At 36.1% G+C, this 16,979-nt stretch overlaps 1 protein-coding gene across 1 annotated transcript in view; it reads right to left on the reverse strand.

Annotated features, from left to right (window-relative positions):
• LOC107721652 (NACHT and WD repeat domain-containing protein 2-like) overlaps positions 1–16,979 on the reverse strand; it is a 43,673-nt gene that overhangs the window by 6,922 nt on the left and 19,772 nt on the right. Inside the window, exons 4-6 of the mRNA XM_016529773.1 lie at positions 6,890–7,093; positions 3,967–4,117; positions 595–1,184 (exon numbers count right to left, since the gene is read on the reverse strand). Of these exons, the coding sequence (XP_016385259.1) occupies positions 595–1,184; positions 3,967–4,117; positions 6,890–7,093 (945 nt within the window). The remainder of the gene's footprint in view (positions 1–594; positions 1,185–3,966; positions 4,118–6,889; positions 7,094–16,979) is intronic.

Consider the following 16,979-nt stretch of genomic DNA (forward strand, 5'->3'; position numbering starts at 1 on the left):
ACCAAATACACAAAATAATGTTCTTTATCAAATCAATTTGAGTGCGATTTAAACCCGGATGATTGTAACCACTCTAAGTTTGTCTTCCTTGGTAAAGCTAGCATGTCTCCAACATAGTGATAACACTCATTGCCTTCTTTAGTGCAGCTCAACCAGGTCTCGTCCCATTCGTCGATCTTTGTGATATCACAAATCCCGGAAAATATGCGTTGTAGTCCAAACGAGTCGTTCGTTGTAGTTTTTGAAAAGTGATTTCTGTTAAATAAAATATCTCCTTTTGAATTGGACTTTGAGCTTTGTAACTTTGCAGATCTTTTTTTATGCTCAAACAGCAACATTACAGATTAACTAAAGTTGAAAAAGTGGAAAAGCATAATAGGACCCCTTTAATGTTAATTTGAATCTCATGCCATGACATCAGATATTAAGTCAGAGGAAGCAAAGAACAGCTTTAGGCTAAATACAGGCATCCCGCAGCATTAATCTAACATGTGCCGGCATCCAGATGGCCTTAAAAAGCAGGTCAGTATGTTCACACGTGCTTTCTCTCTCACCCCCACACACACAAATGGGCATACTATACATGCTTTTCACCTGTTTTGCCACTTCAGCAAGTAACAATGTCTTTCCAGTGCAGGGTCCTCCATACACCACTAGGGGAGTTATTCGACCACCTTTGGAGGGGTACAGGTACTCCTGGACTATGTCCAAGGCTTCACTCTTGTACACATAAAAAGATGAAAAAGTCTTGCACAGCGAAAGATGCTGTATAATTTCATCATAGAGCGTATCTGTCTCTGTGTCAAAGTTCTGTTGGACCGTGGCCTGGATGATATCCACCATGTCTTCATAAAACTGTTTGCACAGACCTTCGACGTAGTGGCTCTCTACTTCCTGCGAGTAGCCAAGTTTCATGTCACAGTGAGTGACGGAGGAGTAGACTCGAAGATTGGACGCTGCCACCACCATTGGAATGAACTCGTCTCTGACTTTTAGAAGACGCTCGTAGGCTTCTTGGTTTCTCATGACACGGTCGTCGCTCACCACGATGTCCATGTAGTGGGCCATCTCGGGGAGTTTAGCGAAACGGTCAAAGTTGGATATCTTCCGGATGTAACATACACATTTCTTGAGGAAGGCTGGGGTCTGCTTGCCCAATGCGAAATCCAGTTCATCCTCTAATGCTGAAAGACAGGAGAAAACAGAGAGAGCATGATAATTACCCAGTTATGCATAACATAACGTTTCTTTTCATTCATGGTTTTCATCCCTGCCACTGTTTACTCCCGAAACACTTCAGTGGCACTTTCAGAAAACATGCTTAATTTGATGAGGTGAGCTCTTCCCCCGCGTTTGCCAGTCTTTAGCAAATGATATGATGCATCTCTCTGAGCTGCCTTGACGAAGAAAAAAGTGATATGATCTCTTAATCCAGCCTCGCCTGGTTTTATCAAAGACCTCCAAAGGCAGTATTCCAGTGATAGCCTGCCAACCTCGTCAGCTTAGTATCGCATACTTGCAGCTTGTTTTGTAAATGAGAGGAGAGGGGGATGCAAAGGCGGCAAGTAAACGGCTACAAATCCCCCAGGAGAGCGTTACCTTGATTAAATCTTGCAAGTACTTTCCTCACTCTGGTATTAGTAATCAAAATAGAAACCACACTGAAAAACAAATAGGGTACCTGCTTGAAGATATTATACATTATACACTAAACACACTACCATTGGGTTCAGTAGGATTTTTTAATTTTGTTTGAAAAAACCAAAAACTTTATTCAGCATTCAGTTGATCAAAAGTAAGACATTTATAATGTTACAAAAATTCTATTTCAAGTAAATGTTGTTCTTTAGAATTTTATCTTTATTCATCAAAAAGCAAAAAATACTATAAAAAAATATTAAGCAGCACAGCTGTTTTCAACACTGATAGTGTTAGCAGATTAGCAGACTCAAATTAGATTTAGTTAGAATCAAGCAATACTAAAAACATAGCTTTGTCATCACAGGAATTAAATAACAGTTTAGATTAAAATAGAAAACAGTTATTATATTTTATCGTAATGGTAAAATGCCAAAATATGCAAAATGCTAAATATTGTAAAATACCTATGTACTGTAGTATAGATACAAGGTCAATACCGAAGTTAATGTCATTATTTTCATACATAGACACAAAAGGTTTTGGAAAATACTTTTGATGTGAAAACACCCTACTACCATTCAAGTACATATTTATTAACACTTTTATTACACTTAATGTAATACATTTAATACATACTATATTAAACTACCTCATACTCAATCTTCTGTCATGCATGTGATGTCTGTTACAAAACAACCGATCAAGGGGAGTCAGCAGGTAATCTGATCCCTGACCAACATTACCGTCTTTTATTTTTACTTGCATATTTTCTTGTGAAATGTAATACCAATGTGATGCCTATTTTCTATGATGCAGCGATGCTTCCTTTAATAAAGACCCACAAGATGCCACATCCGTCAGACATCAGAGTGCACAAGCTCGAGATCGGGGAAAGACTCACTGATGCTCTGAAGTCAGACAGAAGACCTCAGTTTTAATGAAAGTAAAACCTCTGCGACTGAGAGCAAATTATTCTTCTTGGGAAAAAAAGAAATGCCTCACTTAGGGGATCCTCTTGAATGCAATTGTTTCATATCTACTGCATGTCGACATGAAGACTTAACTGTATCAGTGATTGAATTATAAGCCCATGCACTCAGAATGACATAAAAGAGCAAGCAGTAAATCTGTTCTTTCTCCGGTGACGACCCACTGTCTCTAATGTGGGGTATGGTGATGAGACTTAACTGTATCACTGAATATTGGATTAACCTGGATGAATTAAGTTAGCCTGATTAGATCTCCTCTTATGCTGGCTAATGCCTGGCGAATTTTAATTTAGTCACAATGACTTTCAAGAGCGGGATAAAAATAACATTTACATTCATTGTGAGCTTTGAATACGATCTCTCTTTGAAACCACAAATCTATAAACCATGGCTCTGTTGCATGATTCAGCCTTTTTTAATTATACATATAATTTTACAGACAAACAACCTAAATGTTAGGCATCAAGCACCATTGAAACGTTTAGAGTGAAAATGTGTCTAAGATCCTCAGATTTCCTTGATGTGGCTGGTTGGAAATTGCTGCACGCATTGAGTCACAAAAGGTGCTGGAAGGCCACTGTCCTGCAGAGTTAATTTCCATCCCATATATGTGTATAAAGGCATTATGTGAACTACTTTAAAATCATTCTAGCATGTTGTAAATGTCTGCAATAGAATCATATAAATAAGCAAAAATATAGCTAATAACTCCCCTTCTGTTTTTATTGTTGTCATATGATGACAATGCCCAATCAGAGCAGTGTAACAGCATCACGGTCCAAATGTAGACACATTGACATATCCCAGGTGGCTAATTGTTTTTTTCAAAAGCTGTTATCAAAATAATAAATGTCGGCGAAAGTATGACAATGGCCTGTTCAAAATTGTCAAGGTTGACAGTGACAGCAAGGATAGACAGATAGACAAGTATGCATTTATTCTCCCCAACAGAAGCACTAAATCAGCAAGAAGGCGGTGATTGTTAAGAATGGTAACATTAAACTCCACTATGGATCAAAAAACATGTTATTTCAGCAAAATTACTCACAGAACATTGAGATTATTACAAAAAAATAGATGAGAGAATCATATCAAGTATTAAGTCATTTTAGGCATTTGGATGGGGACCTTTAGCTCGGTGGAAAATAAGTTGACCATAATGATTTAAAAGTGCCATTAGTATATTTACATATACAGTCAATGTTGACACTTATAGAAGTTGCAATGTACTCAAAAACACATTGCAAACCCACTCAGGCATTTAAAGCCATGCAAAATAACACTAAACATTTATTAGCTGTGAACAGTCATTACTGTAAATATAACTAGAGTTTACCCGAGCAAAGAAATTTCTTGGCTTGACTGCTCTTCATGGTCCCCTTCTCCTGCAGCTGTAAAACAGAGGTTCTGAAGATCCTCTTGATTTCCTCTGAGACTGCCCTCCATGCCTTGTCGTTCTTCGATTTTGCTACGCTGCTTGACTCCATCTGTGGGGTAAAAGCACATATGGAGTCATCCAGTTTTTCAAGGTTCCATTATTTGTATGTTGGCCTTTTAAACCAATAAAAAAACCTACATTACATCCTGCCCCATTACATTAATTAATACATTAATTAACACTTCTTTCATTACACCAAAAAGCAGTAACAAATGCATTAGCACTTTTTGGTTTAACCTTAATGCTAGATGTAGGTAGCACAGCTAGCATAGTTTTAATCTTGTTCTAGCACAAACTGCATTTAAGGTTTGTATTAGTTCTTGACCTCTGTCCTTTAAAGGTGCTGTCACATTTACCATGGTTTGGCAAATTTTCAGTCTCGAAATACAGCTATTTCAATCAGAATCCATGTGATCATGAATTTCAAGAACATGACTAATTTTGATAACTATTTTGCTATTTTTATTTTTATTTTTATAATCAACAGCAAAGTAGAGAGAGAGAAGAGGCATCAGAACATGACACAGGCCAGAATCAAACCTGAAACTGCTACACCACAGCTCCAACATTACTTTAGTTTTCTACTGTACTTTGTTAATAACTTCACAGAAAAATGACTGAATTATGTGTTTCCACACCTTTGGACCAATGCACTTACATGCATTCTCTGTGATTTTTGTTTGTCACTATCCACCTTATTTTTAATGTAAGATGAGGCACGAGCATTTTTAACTTGAATGCTCAAGACTTCCAGTGCCAGCCACTTCCAGTTATTTTAGCTGCATATAGTCCATTATGCTGCTTGATACTGCAATCTGGTATTTTTTTGTCATATTTTAATGTATTATTGTAATCATAAATAATGTAGCACATATAGTTTTAGTTTACTGCACTCTGTTATTCTTCAAGTTATTCACCTATAGTGGCTAATGAATCGAAAGTCTCGCACATTCACAAGAAATAGCTTACTTCTTAAATAGCTTCCTTAAGATTAATTTTTTTATATACAAAATTATTTTGTATATAAAATAAAAAATATTTTAAAAAGCACTTGCAAAATCTCTAGCTGATTAGTACAGTATAACTAGAGAAAAAACTTATTATTATATTTAAAACATATATTGATATGAAAACATATTAATACAGTTCCGTGAGATTTTCCATTGACTTTTCCAAGTCATGCCTAGAAATTTGAAAGTTCCTAATATTTCCATGACCACAAGAACTCGATGTAGAGGGATGTCAAAAGGAGTCCAATTTACCAGAGTTTACCCAACAATACAAATGACTCTGTCATCTTGAACAGAGAAAGAGAAAGCAGACACCACATTGTTACTGAAGTAATATTTTAAGAAGTGTTTGTCATGAACCCAGTCACCTACCAGAGAGAAAGAGGACAGAAGGAGAGAGAGAGAGGGAGAGGGAGGGAGAGAGAGAGAGAGAGAGAGAGCGAGAGAGAGATCGAGATCAGTGGGTGTTTCTGCTGAGTGCAGGTAGAAACTCAGTCCCTGCTGCTTTTCTCATTTTAGTCCAACAGAGACCCTCAGCTTCACAGACGCTTCCTCAATTTGCAGCCACTCTGCGTTACAACCTGATTTATACAACACTATATGATCTGTGTGTGTGTACGGGTGACAAAAAGTGAAACAGAATTTGTGTGTGTGTAAGAAAGGAAGAGAGAGCTCCAGTAAGGTTTAATGAAAGACAAACTGAATGTATGAAGCTAATAAACTCTACAGGCAGTGAACAGTGTTCTCTCTCGGGCCTGCCATTTCTACAGTGCTCCATATAAAACAGCAACAGCACCGGCCAGCCGCTGACCGTGAAAAAGTCTCCTGTCTGGGTTTGGGTGTTATTATTCTTATATACATTCATGTTCCAGTTGCATTTGCTGTTTACACAGTTTCTGGGTTAATGGAACACCTTACACTTGGGACAATCAACAAGCAAACAGTACTAAAAATGAGCCAATTTTGCATCTGTATGCCTGCCCACTGTAAATTGGAATTTAGCCTGTTCTACCTCAAAGGTCTTGACTGTATCCTATGATTAATCATAATTTGTTCAATTGCTATTTAACTGAACATTTCAACTGAAAAATGTAAAATTCCTTTAAATTGTGATAATGAAGAAATAACAACATTTGGACATGTTTTACACTACTGTTCAAAAGTTTGGGGTTCTTGTTTTATTCAGAAATATGCATTAGATTGCCCAAAAGAGACAGTGAAAGCAAAAGATTTATCTTTTAAATATATACTATTCATATAAACTTTCTACTCAAAGAAAAATGAAAAAAAAAAAAAGTATCATGGTTTTAACAAAAATGTTAAGCTGCACAACCGTCTTCAACTCTAATAATAAGAAGAAATGTTTCTTGAGCACCAAATTAATATATTCGAATGATTTCTGAAGGATCATATCAGATCAGATCAGCTTTGCAATCACAGTCATAAATTAAAATTTTAAATATATTAAATTAAAGTTATTTTAAAGTCTAATAATGTTTCACAATATTACTGTTTTACTGTTTTTGTGCTAAAAATAATCGTAGCCTTGGTGAGCAAAAGAGACTTCTTTTGAAAATATTAAAAAAGCTTACTGACCCCAAACTTTTGAATGGTATTGGTATATAACACTTAACACTGTGAAATGTGGTAACCAGCATTTTGTACTTTCTAGCTAATTTCATTCATACCTTGTACTTTGGAATTAGCTATACATCTAATTATAAAGAAAGATTTTCATTGTTTCTAAACACTAATGTCTTAAAAGATATCCCAGTTCTTCAAACATATTTGTTCCTTCCTGCTCTACTTACAGAGTTCTGGTAGTTCTTCAGCATCTCAGCTTTTGGTTTTAGGTAGTAGGCAGGTGGGACTGAGTTCTCATCCCGACAATACCACTCCTCCAATATCCGTGTGTCTAGTCCCGCCTCCACCGCTGCATCCAAAATCATCTCAAACTCAGCCGACTCCACCTCCCCTGGGACCCGAATGCTGCCGTACTTCTCTCCAATGAGCCCCTGGGAAAGAGGGAGAAACTTTATTTACACCTTAATCTTATCACAGCGTATCATAAAAGCAGAAATAAATAAAGAGGAGGAGAGAAACACAAAGGGCTGTTACACTACGCATAACCTTGATTATTGTGTTTTAAAAATCTGGACTAAGGCCACTTTTAACCCTGGGTAAATCAACAGATTACACTCATAATTTTGAAGCTCAGAACTGCTTTAAACCCTGGTTTATGAAAACCTCTAATCTTTTGCGGTTCCTGTCACAAGCGGTATTCTGGTTTGCATATTATGAGGTCGATAACATCGAGTGGACATTGCAAACTGACCTCATAAATATGCAAATAAGAACATTAACCCAGAGTTTACAAGTGAACAGTAAGAAATCTTTAAACCTGGGATTAATTAAGACAGGATAAAGTTTGAACGGTCTGAAACCAGGGTTAATAATTTCAAATGTGAAATGTCAAAATGATCAATTAAGACTTATTAACAGGGTTTATACAAAGAAAAAACTGAATTTGAAAGCTACAGAAAATAAAACAGTCCACATGCCATTTAACATTGCAAGTTTGTAATGAATTCACAAAAATACAGTAAAGGCTGTTAGCTTTAGAGCATCCCACTGCCAACCTTTATGTCTTTTCCAAGCTATTTAGCTACTCCTTGCGTGACTGTTGTCCGCGCCGCTGAGATTAGAAAGCCACTTCGCTACGTTTGCCAGTGTCATTGTGTCCACGAGCCCATAGCCGCCAGTGACAGAGCATTCAAATTGTGTTGGATAAGCCTATTGACTAATGATCTGGCCCTTCTTCAAAAACATATACATTAGAGACTTGCAGGAGATGAGACAGGGGTTGTGGGATATCATGGTCTCTGATTAAAGAGGAGTAGCAGAATCCAAAGAGAAATTCTTCTCCTTGGCTTATATCTCTACTGAAATTGTAGGTTTCCTACAGGAAAAATGTGACAGTGGTGCTGTGAGATGATTTATGTGACAGCTAATTCAGTATTTTTTAATGGCTACTGGGGTGAACTTTTAATGCTTTGCTTACCCGACCTTTACATCACTGTGCATCTATCTGTCTCGCTCTTCCTCTGTAATTTTAGCTTATACATTCTCTCTTTTTTTTCCAACTCCTTCCTACACAGAGACAGATACATTATTCCTGTGAGCTTTATTGCTCTAGTGTTTAGTGCACAGTACTGAGGAGTATTAGGACTATGAAACTCTGCCAACTAGATTAAGAATGAGGGTGATGAGCCAAAACCCAACTCTCTCTCCCTCGCCTTCTGCTTCTTCATGCTTTTCTTATAAGCAAAGGTGATATGATTAAAAAAAAAAAATCTTAACCTTCATAATACATTCAAAATCATTTTTTAAAACTAAAACCACATTGTATTTGTGGATGCAATTCTTAATCAATGTGCAAAAACATCAGTGTTGGATGTTACAGTGTTATTACTACATTTAACCCTTTTAATAAAAAAAACGGAGGAATTCTTTGAATTTTTCTCATGAACTACATGACTCTACACTGTGATGCAAGAAAAATACCTTTTTCAATATCCATTAAAATTTTATACGAGAATTACTAGGATCAGCTCCACTGAAATCATTTGATTAATTAAGGAACAGTCCACCCAAAAATGACAATTCTTCTATAGGCTAGTATTACAAAAAAAAAAAAAAAAAAACATAAAAAAATTAAAAGAAATTAAAGCATATTTGGTTTAACTATCCCTTTAAATTTCTCAAAATAGCCCACATTTTTTAAACCTACATATTCTCTTTCTAACAAAACAAGATCAGAACAACATCGATATTACTCTCATATATTTTTAAACAAAATATATTCATTTAACAAAAAAGTGTTGTAAATCGTGTGTACTCAGAAGAACCTGTAACCCCAAACCATTACAACCTTAGCAGGCAACACTAAAGAAATCTATAAATATTAAAAACAGCTTTGCAAAGCCATTATTGATTTCCTCTGATAGATGTGTGTGCATGTCTGTGTGTGTGTGTGTGTGCAAATTTCACATAATCTCAGACATCCTGAGCACCAGAATGAAACCCTGAAAAGAAAAAAAGCTAGGTATCATCCAGCTCATTCATACACGCTGTTCAGCCTCCAGCAACTCTAAACATGTCAGAAAATCATTTGGTTCCAATTTCAGTCTTCTCAATTTCATGAAATCTCATCACATTGGATGTGGAAGATGAGCTACACTTTACAATTCACCCGATGTAACTCTGAATCTTTTTGACATGTAATACTCTTTTTCACATTTTTGTGAAGATCCTCCTCCACCAATCTTTGAGGTTTTAACCAGTTGTGAAAATAGCTACAAAATATATAGTCTACAAAATATAAAAAAAAATACATGTTGAATAACTGAAAGGAGGTTTCAGCTGATGTCTTTGTCACAGCCTCAGACAGTGGATAACAGGAATAGAGAGACTGTGAAGAACTGGTCAAACGAGTGTTAGGGTGTCAGTGTGGAAATACGTCCCCTTGGCAATTGAGACACACACACACTCACAAAAACATGTAAGACGTACATCTGTCTCATGTTTTATCACGCGGGGCTCAGAGACACCTCCGCTGCCATGAAATCTGCTGCTGCTGATGATACACACTATTATCTGCACCCTCGGGGCGTGAAGAACAACAAGGTGTGTGTAAGAGAGAAATAGAGAGCGAGGCTGTAAAATGACCCTATAGTACAATCTGTGTTGCTATACTGTTCCTCTGAGATGGTTTGCTTGGTCTACTTACAGATAAGCCAGTGTTTTTCCTTAAGCATGGACAAAACAAGAGTATATAGTACAGTATATTCTGTATGTGTAGCCCCTAAACATTCAGTTCCATGTGAAACCAAGCACTCTGGACTGTGTGCTGTGAGACACAGTCCCTTGATACCGTGCCACACTTTGATGACACATGAACAGGTACTAGAATAAACAGACACTTTGAAGTCATATTAGGAGTGTGTATCATAGCGCCTTCATTTTCTCATCCACTCCTTTGTTGTTCTGCAGCTCTATTACTGTTCTCTTGTTTCTTCCCTTCTAGCTCTTTCTGCCCATCTCTCTCTCTGTCTCTGTCTCTGCCCCAGGCTGTGTGACAGTGAGTTTCAGCTGCTGTCTCCTCTTGCAAGTGCTTTGATGTCTGTCTTACTGTTACTGTTCTAGGAAACCATAACCTCAGAGCATTGTGGGAAGTGGAGAGTGTGGGGAGTGTTGTTCAGAATTAATTCATCTTTGAGGAATGTCAAGTTCATTGTTTAGGATTGTTTTTCTTTTTGAGACTTGGGGCTCAAATGCAATTTTACAATGAAATGAAGCACAGTGGAAAGACATGGGAGGTCCATGTAAATTAAATTCTCCTACTTTTTTATATTTTTGATGTACACTATCATTCAGAAGTTTGGTAAGATCTCTTATGCATATCTAGGCTGCATTTATTTGATCAAAATACAATACAGTAAAATCAGTCAAATCAATTTGAAATGGTTAAATATTACTACAATTTAAAATAACTGTTTTCTGTTTTAATATACTTCAAAATGTAATTTATTACTGTTATGGCAACGGTAGGTTTTCTCCATGACTCCAGTCTTTATTGTCACATGATCCTTTAGATGTACTGTATGCTGATTTGTTGTCCAAGAAACATTTTGTATTATTATCATCAATGTTGAAAACAGTTGTGCTTCTTCAAAAGAAAAGCATTTATTTGAAACAGAAATCATTTGTTACATGATAATGATCTTTACTGTCTCTTTTGATAAATTACATACATCCTTCCTGAATAAAACTTAATAATCCTTCCTGAATAATTACTGACCCCAAATGTTTGTAGTGTAACAACAATAGTGTATATATTTGCAGTGTTGGGAAGGTTACTTTGGAAATGTAATAGGTTACAGATTACAAGTTACCCTATTCAAAATGCAATAAGTAGTGTAACTATTTCAATTACTTTATTAAAGTAATGTAAAAGATTACATTTGATTACCTTTTAATTACTTTTACTACGTTTCTAACGAATGTTCTCAGATGTTAATCGATTTCAAACATTTAAAGCAGGCAGGGTTAACCTTACAGTAGTACTCAACACTGATTACTGTCAGACTTCAAAATTCATTAGAATTTTGAATACAGACTTCATTTGAATTAAGATTATAGTAATTTCATTTTAAAGCACAGTCACCACAAAATCAGACTTTAACACCTCTGTTTACTTTGAGATCTTTCTGAGGTTAAATACAAATTTAAAATAATAAGAAATAGTTTAATAGCTGTGATACTGTTTTTGAAATCAAATCTTTGCATAGCTATAACAGGAAACATTGGCATCTAACAATGCCTTTGGAAAAAAAATAGTTAATTTTAAAAAGTAAAGCATATACATAAAACAGTTATTGAATAAGCATGTGTCCTATATAAACTCCTGAAACATTGGTGTCTCATATTTTAGAGTGGTCAATCAAAAACAGGCAAAACAAATTAATTTTATTCAACATATCCTATCTTTTTACAGCAAATATTCAGATGTAACTCGCTTTGTAATTGTTAAATTATTATTTTTTTTAGATTAATTTTTTGGCATTTTCGCCTTTATTACAATAGGACAGATCAAAACTGACAGGAAGTGAAGTGGGAGAGAGATAGGGGGCGGGATCAGGAAAGGTCCTCAAGTCGGGATTTGAACTCGGGACGCCCGTACCATGTAGCTATCGTTGCCGACATTGTTACATTTTTTCACAAGTAACTGTAATTTATTTAACCATTTTTTTCTCAGTAACTATAATGGATTACAGTTACATTTATTTTGTCATTTAATTGCGTAACATTGTTACATGTAACTAGTTACTCCCCAACACTGTATATTTGTGATAATGAGGCTAAAAAAGCTAACAAACTCAAAATGAATGTAGATGATATAGACCGTACTTTAAAATCTAATTTCCGTTTAAATGCTACCAGTCTCAGCAGCCCTGCAGTCTGTTTTCATATTAATCTGAGTGTTTCTCTCAATCTCTCTCTATTTTACGTTTCTACCCATCTCTGCCTGTCACACTTAGATTAAACAATTCCAATCTGCCTAGAGACCTTCTCTGGAGACACACCAGCACATGCAACCCAGAACTGTCAGAGTGTGCAACTGTCACACTCGCACTCTCTCTGTCGTGCTCTGATCAAAGTCTCATTTTGACTCTAAAATAGACCCAAATACATGTATCTCCATGCAATGACACAACACAGCACAACATCACTGAACTTCACGGAGGAAATCCCACATATAGATCAAACACTCACAGAGCTCCAAGTGTGTCAGGGCTTGCTTGTACTTGCACTCCAAACCATGAGGTCCAAAGGGATTGGTCTTTGAACTCAAGTCTGCTTTGTGCTGTCCAAAGGGGTTTAAGGGGAATACTGTTTTTTTTTTCTCTCTACAAACTGACCTCCATTCTTTCTCTTATGAGATAATGAAGTGCTCTTTGGGAAAAGCCAGCACAGTTTCTAGGAAACTTCTCACTAACTACTGAAAGTGCATAAATCAGAAAGACTTACCCATATGTCTCTCTGGCAAAGGAGATTAGTTTAGCTAATTTTAGCTAGACCACTGAGAAAAGTGGCCTGGATCTTTCCCGGTCTACTTAAATGTGAAGTGTGTAATTTTTCAGTGTAACATACTTTCTCCTATTCCAACGTAAGCAGTTACAGATGTAAGAAGCTATTTGTAGGTTGGTTTTTGGCAAAAACTTTAAAAAGAGAGAAATTGACAAGACATATAATCAAATAACATTAGAACTGACTTGGTCTCCAAATTAGAAACTTGTGAACACCACAAGCCTTTAGGTCTGTTTGAATGTAAATTATACACTAAACATTCAATTTCTGAAAGAAATTAATACTTGTATTTAGCAAGGATGCATTAAGCAGATCAATAGTGACTTTTACATTGTTAGGGTGATTTCTGTTTCAAATAAATGCTGTTCTCTTAAAAGAATCTAGACAAAAATGCAGCACCGTTTCCACAAAAATATTAAGCAGCACAACACACTGATAATGATTGTTTCTTGAGCACCAAATCAGCATCTTAGAATGATCTAAGTGGCTATGAAAATTCAGCTTTCTCATTACAGGAGTAAATTATGCTTTAAATACATTGAAAATAAAACAGTTGTAATAAATTGTAATAATATTCCACAATATAACTGTTTTCACTCTATTTTTGATCAAATAAATGAAACCTTGTTGAACATAGACTTCTTACAATCTTACAGACCCCGAACCTTTAATCAGTAATGTATAACTAATGTCTTGACATAAAACATATATTAAATTACAAATATATTAAAAATGAAATGTCCTGCAACAGGCATAATAAACAGAGATAACAAACAGAACATGTTTGGCCAATGACAGACAGTGGAAAGCTTTTTAAAAAAAACAAAACAATTATTGTATTATTACATGCATAATCTTTGACAAGAAGCCTGACCAAGAGTTCACATGAACACAATTTTTAACAAGAAATAAAAAAAACATACTCTTTTCATTTTACGTGCCGAAAATGAGTGCTTTGAATACCACAGCACAACCTGACAGCTAATGCTAATGCTGGAAAGAGAAAGGCTAATAGGGTGAAAGTAGTCTCTGCCCTACATGGATGGAGGTCATACACTTCATATCATTTACTAAGAGAGAAAGAGAATGAGAGAGTGAGGGAATGAGAGCGAGAGATGAGGGTGAGAGGACGAGGACAGAGAGGAGGATTACGTGAAAGAGTAGACACACAAATCAGAGTGAAAGAAAAGGTGAAATGGACACTAGAGCACTGAATATAGAGGTGAAGGTGGGAGACAGATGGAGGTGTGAAGTGGAAGAAAGAGATGAAGATAGAAACCTCTCGAAGGATGAGAGCGAGAGAGAAGAGATGGTTGAGAAGACAATAAAAGATTGGTTCAAGGGCAAAAGAGAGTCAGGACTTGGTTTGGGAAATAAAGCAGACTGAAATCCAAAGAATGTAAGCAAACTAGATTAAAAATGTGATTTGCCACTCATGTAAAACTCACTGCCACGATACCAGAGGGGTATGGGTACTTGTCTGAGGCCCTGAAACCACATATGCAGGTAGGCAAAAAGACACGTAATCACATCACATATGTACTATATACACTAGCCATTATGAATATGCCACCAACAGCAGTGAAACGCCACCTATTTGCCACACACTCACTCAAAATATGATCTGTTGTGTTGTGAGAAAGCAAAACACACACAGTCTTGTTAACACCAACACAAATGTTGGCCACAAAAATTCAATCGATTAAAAGTTAGCTAATTTATAGCAAATTTATCTGTAATTAATAGTGATTAATTGTATATTAATATATTTATATTGTTATAATTTCACATTGAATGCTTTTTGTAGAAACAACATAAAGATGGTATATATTAAACAGGTGTTTAATGGCATCTTTTTACTAAGTAGCCTAATGAAGACCACTATCACTGATACCAGTACTGCTACTGATGTCTCTTTTAAATGCATTTCCTCTCAATTTTTGCCCATAATTATAGCCTTTCAACATTACAGAATAATTGAAAGCCATTACTTTTAACATTTAATAGGCTTTGAAAAATAACTTTGAAAAAACTTTTAATTTAAGTGAACTTTTAAATTTTATATAAATAAATAAGTGATGTCACTAATAAATAAGTGAACCTATACATTGAATATAGATTAATCTTTACTCGAGCTTCAAAAGTTAATCAGCAAAGAGCAGTGAAGGATTTTTTCCCCCTCTTTTGTTCTTTGATTTACATCAATGCCAGACTGTAGCAAGCAGCCCGGTGATTTTAAAACCTGATGCACATTACGCAGATCTGACACACACATCTGATTTTCTCCCAACTCTTTATGATCATTTAGGACATTTTAACTCATTTAAGTTTGTGTTTATGAGGTCACCCGCCAAAACCAGCATTTTAACCATTTTGTGTAAGAACTCTGTCTGAAGCAGCTTTCTGCGCACACATGTCAGATGCATGTGTTCACAGAAAGCTGCTTCACAGACAGTGAGCTAGTACCAAATTAAGTTCTCTTTTGCATCTTATTGTGGTTGAAAGCGTGTTCATAAAGTCTACTGTAGCGCTAACCAAAGGATGCCAGGAAATAAAAAAGGATGCTAAGTTATTTGCATTACATATTAAAAAAATTATAATAATAATAATCACATCATTAACATGTTCATTTTGACAGTCCTAATTAAATTTAAATATTTATTGTAGTGTGAATAGGCCTTTGCAGTGTTGCACCTGCTCTCCTTATCCTTTTTATTTGATTCCTTTCCCACTTTTTTCCCGCTTCCGCAAAAAGTGATGTATACGGTTTAAAATAAAGGTGTTCACATTAATCGTTGTTAATTTCAGTAAGATTCTACACAATCTGGAATTTCGCATGAGGGTAAAAAATTGTCAAGTTGGCTATGCAAATTCACCACGTTAACCAACAGAAAGCTGATTGGTTTTAAAGTGAACTCTGAGCTTGGTTTCATTGAATGTATGAAACTGTATGTAACATGCATCAATTACATACAACTTCATACATTGCTACAATAATGACAATAGACAACGGGCCTTTACAAATGATTAATTGAATTTACACATTTTTTTAAGGTAAGTGGTTGCAATCAGTTTATTTTAGCTACATTTAAATAAACAAATTTAGTTGACTAACTTTCAACATATATATATTTTTTAATTAAATGTAGCTAAAATAAATTGTTTGCAACCACTTACCTTAAAAAAATGTAGTATCATTTTTTTCAGTGTACAAGTGGTCACAGAAGATACATTTGAAATGCATGTTAATACCAGGTGGAACAGGACCTTAGTGAGCATAACTAATGTAAGTGTAAGAACTAGAAGTGTTCTCTGTTTAACGGCTCTCACACACCACTTCACCTCACACTTAACTTTTCCACACACACACACACACACACACACACCTCAAACATTGCTCTCTGACTCCAATTAGATCCCAATCCTCCTGCCCAGATTGCTCATTTACATTTTAATAATTTAAAATCAATCTCCCTCCACACCTGAGAACTGATTCTGAACCCTCAGCGCACACACACACACACACACTGCAACCACTTACCTTAAAAAAATGTAGTATCATTTTTTTCAGTGTACAAGTGGTCACAGAAGATACATTTGAAATGCATGTTAATACCAGGTGGAACAGGACCTTAGTGAGCATAACTAATGTAAGTGTAAGAACTAGAAGTGTTCTCTGTTTAACGGCTCTCACACACCACTTCACCTCACACTTAACTTTTCCACACACACACACACACACCTCAAACATTGCTCTCTGACTCCAATTAGATCCCAATCCTCCTGCCCAGATTGCTCATTTACATTTTAATAATTTAAAATCAATCTCCCTCCACACCTGAGAACTGATTCTGAACCCTCAGCGCACACACACACACACACAGAGAGATGAGTGTGTGATCATGTGATGTGTGAATATATATTCCTTATAAATTCACCGATCTGTTAGTAACCCACCTGGTGCTCTCAAATGTGTGTCTGTGTGCTTCACTTCTGCATGATCACTCATCTCCTGCAACATCAGCCATCAAACCAGACCCTTCCTCATGCCATGCTGACAGATGTGAAAATCATTTTGTTATGTGTGTGTGAGTGAGCTAGCCACAGAGGCACAATGAGCTCCATCCTGCGAGTGAACTCAAGTGCTTCGCTCCCATATGGGTGCTACACGGTGTCTGTCAGCCTGCTATCACTGACTAGAGAGACATCATACCCAACTCTCCCCACAATCTCTGTTTAACGGCTCTCACA

The sequence above is a fragment of the Sinocyclocheilus rhinocerous genome, unplaced genomic scaffold, assembly GCF_001515625.1.
Source record: "Sinocyclocheilus rhinocerous isolate Xijiao unplaced genomic scaffold, SAMN03320098_v1.1 scaffold1382, whole genome shotgun sequence".
Taxonomy (NCBI): Eukaryota; Metazoa; Chordata; class Actinopteri; order Cypriniformes; family Cyprinidae; genus Sinocyclocheilus; species Sinocyclocheilus rhinocerous.